Source organism: Halichoeres trimaculatus, unplaced genomic scaffold (assembly GCF_033239565.1).
Source record: "Halichoeres trimaculatus isolate MK-OKI-2021-1 unplaced genomic scaffold, fHalTri1.1 fHalTri1_scaffold_2, whole genome shotgun sequence".
NCBI lineage: Eukaryota > Metazoa > Chordata > Actinopteri > Labriformes > Labridae > Halichoeres > Halichoeres trimaculatus.
In genome coordinates this window covers 17,276,161-17,285,328 of record NW_027437180.1, presented here as the reverse complement: position 1 = coordinate 17,285,328, position 9,168 = coordinate 17,276,161, and the positions used below count along the sequence as shown (strand labels likewise).

The 9,168-nt window shown below is 40.5% G+C and overlaps 1 protein-coding gene across 1 annotated transcript; it reads right to left on the bottom strand.

Annotated features, from left to right (window-relative positions):
* Positions 1 to 2,241: 2,241 nt before the first annotated feature.
* On the bottom strand, positions 2,242 to 8,822 carry LOC141810900 (uncharacterized). The gene is made up of 6 exons (XM_074698761.1): positions 8,656 to 8,822; positions 5,918 to 6,092; positions 5,101 to 5,412; positions 4,830 to 4,889; positions 4,629 to 4,736; positions 2,242 to 2,607 (listed from the first exon to the last, which is right to left on the bottom strand). Exons 2-6 carry the CDS (start codon positions 5,955 to 5,957, stop codon positions 2,312 to 2,314), a joined length of 816 nt encoding a protein of 271 aa, XP_074554862.1. The 5' UTR covers positions 5,958 to 6,092; positions 8,656 to 8,822; the 3' UTR covers positions 2,242 to 2,311.
* Between the last annotated feature and the right edge of the window lie 346 nt (positions 8,823 to 9,168).

The window sequence follows — 9,168 nt, the reverse complement described above, 5'->3', positions numbered from 1 at the left end:
GCACAAGATAAGGTGTTAGAGACTGTGAGCTGGACGTCTGTTCAACGGTTGGAAGAATGTGTTTGTATGTATTTCACACTGATGTATGCTGCAGTCAACCAGGTGAAGGTGCAAGGTTAGGTTTCTTTTAATATTTCATCTTTTGAACTCTTTCCCTTTGGTCTTAGTATCTGTGTAATCTTGGTTCTCTGAGTGGAGGGACTATCTCTACTCACAGCAGGGGCGTCGTTACGGGTGGGCCCAACGGTCCCAGGCAGTGGCGATTGCTCTAAGACTGCAAGGGAAGCTCAGCTTCCCCTAAAATGTCCCCAAAAAGTGGTGATATGTTCTGCTGTGTGTACATTTCATTGACAAAGTATGCGCTAGAATTCCTTCATCTTTTGTTCAGAATCAGCTATCTATCACAGGTAACTGGTGCCATCTCCTCCTCATTCATCCCCGCAGCGTCTCAGCGCTTTAACACAGTCGGACACTAAGCGTCTTCTGACATCAGTGGGGAAGCGTAGAGTGGGTTGCTCCACTGTGAAAACTGGACGGTCATTGGATAAACGCTGGGCTTTGTCCCGCCCATCGGATGCTCAGCGTCTCTGGGAGTCTATGAGGCAGTGGGCTGGCCTGGACACTCGGCTTCTGCATGATGATTGGATGATCTGTCTGAGGCCAAATCCCTTTTTGATTGACAGTAAAATAAGCCAGTCATTGATCTTGGAGTGTGACCCTCCACCGGAACATCTTCTGAGTTGTACATTTTCTTGTTGTGGACTGATCCGGAGGCTGTATCGTCCCCCAGCAAGTTTACCTTTCTTAAAAACAACGAGCGTTGTGTTTAAATATTCTCTCTTTTTTCACCAATATGCAGTCAGATGCCCTGTCTTTGTCAAATGGATTGGATTTGGCTTTCTTTTTAGCCTGTTGGGGGGAAAAAAGGAAGAAACAGTTATAAAGCACTAAGCCTCATGTTACTTAGGTGGGACAAGAGAACGATTTTAAGAAAGACAGTTGATTTTTTTTTTTTTTGGTCTTTTATATAACTATGGTTAATGTTGTCACTCTTACAGCCTGCTGGTGCATAAGAGAGTCACTTTTTAGTCAGTATGTAGAGGTAGATCCCTTAAATGCACTAAAATGTTATAAAAAATACATTCAAATAGTAAAAGAGCATAAAGCAACAAGATCTGATTTAAAACCAGTAGTAGTAACAGTATATCAGTCATTTGTTTTTATTAGTTTAAAAAGTGATCTACTAACTTTTCACATTTAAAGCCCAGACAAAATTTGTTTGGCCCACCCAAACTGAAATCCTGGCCCCATCCTTGACTCCCAGTTAGATATTCCAAATGTGTGTGGATGCTGATATGGATATTTCACACCACTACATGGCCAATGGGGGGCAGTAGCTGGCAATAAAAGCCAGCTACTGCCCCTCTAAAGGCCACACTTTTGTTAGCTGGTAACTGATGGACCTCATAAACATATGTGCAGGACTTCATGATCATCACGACCTCTACAGGCTGATGGGTGAACTTCAGTTGGTGGTATCTGATTGTTCCAAAAGAGAAGGACACTTGGGGTGTTTTTAGTACTTTTGGGTGTGCTTTATTTAGGTCATGTCCTCTTTAAATCTAATAAGTTTTTATTTGACCATTTGTTTTATTCCATCTAAAGTTTAAAGAATTTCACCACCTATTTTAAATATTGAGACACAGATTCAGCAGACACTGACAGGATGTTTTACATCTTTTTTGACATTGTTCATTGATTGATTTTTTTTTTTTCATCTGTAGTTAATGGTGAACATATTTTTCAAACAGCTTTACATTGTATGAGAACATTTTAAAGTTATTCACAAACAGTCAGAAAATTAAGCCAGAGCAGTGAGTGTGAAGTTTGCTCTCTGAAACCTCTTCCTTCGCTCATATCAGTTTTTCAGTTCCCATCTCAGTCCCAGCACTGTGTGTGTGTGTGTGTGTGTGTGTGTGTGTGTGTGTGTGTGTGTGTGTGTGTGTGTGTGTGTGTGTGTGTGTGTGTATGTGTGTGAGTTTTTGTTATTACTGATGGTGGTAGGAACAAATTCTACTTCTCTCTAACAGTCACCATGAAACTGAAAGTTCAGTCTTTTAAACATCTTTTAAATATTTATTGAAGTAAAGTTTTACATCAAAGTAAATACATGTTAAAGGATTTTTAAATAAAAAAGTCTAGATGCAAATAAATTAAGAAATGTGAAAACTTTTTGGTGCAATAACCCCTGAATCCAGTCTTTAACTCCATATAGGCACAGATTTCCTGCAGTCAGAAGTTGAAATGTCGATTAATGACCGACGTTGGAATAGACGGTTGATGTTTCATCACGTTTACATTCGATGGTTGAGTATGTAACCTCAGCTGTTTCAGGCATCACAGTGCTGCAGTCAGTGTGCTTGTTGAAGCTCACAGTGGAGTAAAACAGACCATCTTGTTGGACTTGAGGCTCAGGCGGCACAGAGACGTTGGAGTAAATATTTTTTGTGGGGTCTTTGCCGGGGTCAGCTGTGTCTTGATCTTTGTTGGTGGTTGAAGTATCAGTGGGTCCAGACACTGACGCATAGACAGTCTCCTGGACTTTTGCTGTATGGAGAAAGATTACACATGGTTAATAATGAGCCTAACTTTTATTTCAGTTCACATTCTCAACAAATGGGTAGAGATGAATGGAATCAGTAGGAAATTAGATTACCAGTGACAAATACCTGAAAACCCCACTTAACAAAGAAACTGTCCCTTATGGACTATGTTCAAATTGCAGCTATTTTCACTGTCAGGTGTGTGCTCAGGCTGTTTGAAGTGCAGGAGCAAACATATTGAACCTTTGTATGCAAAGAGGCAGTGCTGCTCGGACGATGTGATCATTGACGATCTGTCGCTCAGGTCTGGCTCCAGCTAATCCAGGGTGTTGGGCAAAATTATAAGATGTGACTGGAGATATTGGATGGTACAAAATTTGTTATGATATCTCAGGAGGAATTACTGAGATAATCAAACAAATAATAGTCCCCAACATTGGAAAATAAGTTTTTCAGCTACAGAGAGCTGTGTGTGAATATATGCCATGAGGCCACACAAATACCAAACCCTGAGTATATTATTTGATCTATGCTGAGTTTTCCACCATGTGCTAAGATGAGAGGACATCATGGGAGTTTTGGGAGACAGCTAAGACTTCAGTAGAGGAGCCCATGGGATTCTTTTTACCTTCTTCTTTTTTTTTTATATATATGCTTCAAAATTTACTATACAACAGCTTCCAATTAAAGTGTAATGACTAGAGTTGAATGTTTTTGTTAGCAATGATTATTCTAAGCTAATACTCATGTCTAACTGTTATTGTGTTATTGTTAACACCATTTTATTAGTAATTCTTTCAATGCAGGTAGTGATTCAGTTCAGTGGTTGCACGTGGTTGAAGTATTTAGCATTAAAGTGATACTCTGGGATGGTACAAGTTGGGTCCTATCACAAGGTTTAGGGCAGAAATTACCCCTACAGCAGTGTTTTTGTGCAGCAGAAGCCCAGAGCGCTCGCACCAAACACCCCCCCCTGCTCGTCTGCTCGTATGCCCCGACTGAGTGCAGACTCAGATGGGTCCATATTTTACTTGACCCAAAACACAAATAAACGGACTCCCACCTAAAAAGTCTGATATCGGTCTGCATTCACGCTTTATTTAAAGAATTTTCAGCGTGTTACTTTCACACAAAAACATCGCTAAATAAGGCTCTAGTTGTCATCGTGTCTCTTCGTCCTGGCAGACTACCTGAATTTGTTTATATCTGGCACGCCGCTTGCGCGGACTGATACACTAAGCGGCAAGCGTCTCGTAGCCAGCTGTGGCGCTGCAGCGGAGGTAGCGCCGTTTTACGACACGATGAGAACTAGAGCCTTACTGCTCTACTTACTTACTGCATGCTCGCGTTGTCAAGTGCTTTTGGAATTATTTCCTTCCACAATGAGTAATTACACAACCCTTTATTCATCTTGTGTTTATTATTTTGAAGAATGTTACGTTTTTATTTTCTTGTATTATCCTTATAATAACGATGGGATATGTCATATAAAATGGAATGACTTTACACTTCAAGGATGAGTCTCTCGTCGTCCATTGTTGTCGTCAAACTGAGTGAGGAGATGCTGTGCTGCTCACTTTTGCGACCTTGTTTCACTGGGTGTGATGTCACGTTTACATTTACTTCTTTGATGTCAAAGAAGAATCAAGTTAGATTAGTTTGTACACTGATCTTATTTTGAAAAATAATGGATCTTCATGCCACCCGGCAATTCACTTCCTGTATAGCTCATCATATTTCATACAGCTTGACGCAGACTGTCTCCGGCATCTGGGAAAAATGAACTTCTTGCGGATTCTTCCCGTTGTGCCGTACAGCTTCCACAACTGGACTCACTCAACCGTGCTAATGTGAGCCTATAACAGTGATTTTAATGATATGGATTACATGCGGAAGCCGCACCGGACCCACACAGGATTCAGTGCGAGCCTGGGGTAAGTCTAAATATATTTATGTATTTATATTTTGGTCTCTCCTTAAGTTGTTCATTTGAATCTTGAACTCCTAAATATGAAAACCTGTTACCTGAGGACCCTCTGATGTCTCTTTTACGACGTCTGAAGAATATTAGAAGAGCGGTTGCCAGAGCAAGCACAACCACCCCGAGACCAACTCCAATGTACACCAGCTTCCCTGAAAGAAAAGTATAATTAAGAAATGAAGTATCATTAAGGATGTATCGCTGATTGCTTTTCTTCTTTTCACCACAATCAGAAAGTTGCTTACAAGAAGACGCCTCATTGGACATCGACTCTGGCCTGTCAATGCTTCGGTTCTTTTGTTTCCCTGAAAATGAACAAGACAGAATTATGTAAATTATTTTGTGTAACGTTTTTTCCTTGTCACAACAGCATGTATTTCCTGGAATGATTGTGCAGTGAAAAAAGAGAAGACAGACAGTCTTGTGAAATATTGGTCACATTTCAGAAAAAAAAAAAGAATGGAGCAAAGGTCTTTACTGTTTAGCAAGACACTTCTCAGAGCTGAATCAACTCACCTTCTTTTACTGTGAGGACTACTTTGTTGTACGTATCGATACCAGTTCTCTCTATGCCACACCAGTAAGTTCCTGAGTCGCTCTCTGTCAGGCGAAATATGGTCACATAGAATATGTTTCCTGTATCTCTGATGCTGTATTTCGTTCTTGAGTCCTGCTTCCTCCACTTGCTGCTGATTAAGACATCTTCATCGTTACAGGCTCCTTTGCAGAAATATTTGAAGTTTGAAGATGCGTAGGAATGAGAGCATTTTATCTCTATGTTCTGTCCAGACACTCCAGTTACTTGCAAAGCTGCAGTTTCCCACAAACCTGAACGCAACAGACAGAAATCAACAAATGTCTCATGTATTCACTTTAATAAGATTTTCGTCATGCCAGAAACACCTTACAGTCTACAGAAAACAAACATTACTTGATTTTAAGAATACTATATTCACATCAAAGAAAATGATGTGTTATCTTAGTAAGTAATACTTCGTCAGATGTAACAGGATGTATCAAAGGGAAACCTTAAATCTGTAACTGCATCACTTTCAGGTTGTATTACATCTTTAAAGCCTATTCCATGTGTAAAAATGACAAAAAAAATTAAAGCATTTGAATAGAAACATGGAAACAAGTCACTATTCACATTATTTGGAGTTGTAATAGTGACCAACAAAACTGGGAGAGTAAATCGAAAAAGAGAACCACCTGAAGAAACCTTAAACCACAATGACACAAAAGATTCAGAAAAAAGTGAAACAAAAAAACAAAAACGACAAAAGACACATTTCTCAAAATAAAAAAGAGAGGATGAAAAATTTAAACTTACCTCCCAGAAGAAAGATCACAATAAGAGAAATCTTCCCCATGCTCTGTTTAGGATTCAAAAGTCTTTTATTGGTCAGTATTTTACGACTGCCTTTGATTAGACAGATGTATGACAGCTCTTTATGCGCTGTCACTTCCCCTTTGTTGTTTCACTTCCTCTTCTCAGCCAGCTTCCTCTGTTGGAGAAGATTCATGAACAAGACAAGGCAGAGTCTGGCTGATGAGCAAGAGTCAGAAAAAAAAATCATACAAAACACTTCAAGACAACACAACATGTAGTCAGACTGTTACAAAGCAGACATGTGACACAGGCTTGGCTGGACTAACAAGTTTTCCAAAGTAAATCTGTTGATTAATGTCCATCAGAAGTGTCCTGTGGCTCTCTAACTTGTTACCATGCTGTCACAGTATGACTAAAAGTTTTGCTCATGGCATAGCAATAATAAATTTCATCATGCCTTGTGACTGTGAGTCTGGGGTTACTCAACCAACACTAATAATCGTTATATGATCAACAAACAAAGGGGTGTGTGTATGTGTGTGTGTGTGTGTGTGTGTGTGTGTGTGTGTGTGTGTGTGTGTGTGTGGCAAAAAGTCATTTATTCCTTCATGCTGCACAACAACCTTGTTTTTTATACATAATCATTTCAAATATTTGAACAGATACATGTTATACTGGGGGCTGATGTATCAGACCATGAACCAAAACCTTCAGTCACACAAAGCTGATATTGTTTGGTGTCAGACCGTAAGTATCGCCATACAACACTATTAGGTCATAAAGCAATGAACATAAGGGAACATCAGATGTTGCCGTTTCAGCCTGGCTCGCACCACAGGATTCTCGCCCGAGTTAACCCCGATTCGGTCCTCCCGACAATCGGGGAAGAAATCTGGTGGGGGTCTAAAATCGGCACCGACGTTCGGGCAAGTTTATCTTCCAGTGTGAGCAGTTGACAGATGAATCTTCAGCCCTACGATCGTCTCACAGACTTGTCGGAGCCGCCCCGATAATTTTCAAACATGTTTTATATTTATCTGGATGATTACAACATTCGTTCTCACTGAGGATGACAACAGCCAATTAGAAAGAGCCCCAGAGACCGGACAACAGACAACAAACGCAAGCTCAAAGTGCAACTGAAAGGCTCCGTGTCAGCTGACTGCGCGCTCCACTGGCCCACTCAAGCCAGTTCAGTAATGCATTTAAAAATAACACATAATCACGCCATTTTCATACAGTAGCAAACTGTTGTTTTATCAGTGATCGGTGTGAGATCATGCCATTATTGGCTGATACAGCAACAGTTTCACCTCTGTCTCTCTGCGTGCGCGTAATGGATGAAAGGCACCGCTGCAGACAGCTCCGCTTCTCTCTCCTCCTGTCCCACCAGTGCCCTAAAAACCTCAGATCAAACAACTGAGCACATGTGGTCCATCACTCTCTCTGGTCAAGTAATCTTGCTGAAATCCTGTAGTGTGTGGTGGTCAGTATTTCCAAACTTGTTGTTAGAGAAGATGAAGAGAAGATGATCTCTGAAGATTCTCCTTATGTGTGAGATACAGCCCGATTTCAGAATCTTTTAAGATTTTTTAAATCCTGTAGTGTGAGCCAGGCTTTACAGTTACAGTAAATTTTACTATACAGGTCGTGGTATCTCTTCTTTTCTTTGCAACACCCTAACCCTACACCCTTCTCTGGAACTTACAAAAGAAAATACTTGATAAAAAACTTTCTGTTCATCTGCGTTTGAGTGGCTTAACATTTTTTTGTGAATACAGAGAAAAATTAAGGGGACTCCAGCCATGGCAACTGATTAATTTTCCATTACGATGGTAAGGAAATGGTACAATGGTGAGGAAAAACCTATACTACGTGGGGGACTACGTTTACTGAGCTCTGACAGGGAGAGCAGGACCCAACACATGGCAGAGGAGTCTGTGCCCTGCTCAACTATCTGATTTGCATAAGCACCTGTCCCCCTATATGTGACCCTACCAATTAGCCTACCTGACTTTAAAAAAATAGCGTTAACAAGGTTGACACACAAATGATGTTAAGATGATTTTAATGATATGAAAATTAAGGTTTAAAAACTTTGGTTTAAAGTGTCGCTGTTCTAGCGTCAGTAACACTTTGACAGGAACAGGCTCTTTGCAGAATAAACAAAAATTCATCTGAACATTTTACATTTTAATACATGATCAAGTTAAAACAATAACACTAACAGTCTGCTTATTTGTCACAGTAAGTCTAATTAAACATTAGTCGAGATGATGGGACCTCTGCAGAAATATCTGACATTTCTGTCCTCACATCACCTTTTCACCTGAGAGCTTTACAGATAACACAACCCAACACAAAATGAAGGAAACGATATAGGCCTAACTGTAAAAGCCAAGTCTGCATGATTTTCCTGAAAAACAGAATTTCTGCTTTTACAGGAATAATCCTACATCTCCCACATGTGTGTTTGTTTCTGCCTCAAACCTTCCTTCTCCCTGTATGTTGATGTTTAGGTTGTTTCAGGACGTTTCTGGGCGGAGAGCAGACGTAGTTACGTCAGTCTATCACGGCCCGCCCAGTACGCACGTGACTTTGTGTGTTAGTTAGCGAACGGAGGAAGAAGCTATCCCCAGCGGCTATAATAACGGACAAAGCGCGGAAAAATAAAAGCACAATCAAACAGATAGCTTTTTTCCTAAACAAAGGTGGAGATTGGTTCGACTTTTACTCACTTTCAGGCAGTTGGAGAGCAGCACAGGATGAAGAGCGACGCGAGATGGCTCTCTGCTAACCAGGTTTGTGTCAAATACTCGTGATTAGCCTCTGCTAACATGCTATGTCAGGTGTTTGGCTCTCGAGTCTCTTCCACGAAGAGATGCGATGCTTCGTGGTTGCTGGCATGGCTAGTGGGTGTGTTGGTGTAGCTTCGGTTGGAGGTGGTGGGTGTGTGCTGCCGATCCATGGAGGAGGAGCCCAGTTTAAATGTTGCGTTTACAAACAAGTAACGAAAATTCCTGCAGACCTTACCTTTAAATACTGTTTACTTTGATGCGATTGATTACTTTTGATTCCAACCCTGCCACACACAGACTGTCCTAAAAAGTCTCCTTACAGATTAAAAACACATTATAAAGGCAATTAATGGGATATCTTAATCAATTTTCTTCTATATACTCAATAGTTATGAAAGTATTTTAACCATGCTGCATTTGTGTTTTTCAAGTATCCTGCTGATAAAAGAGGTA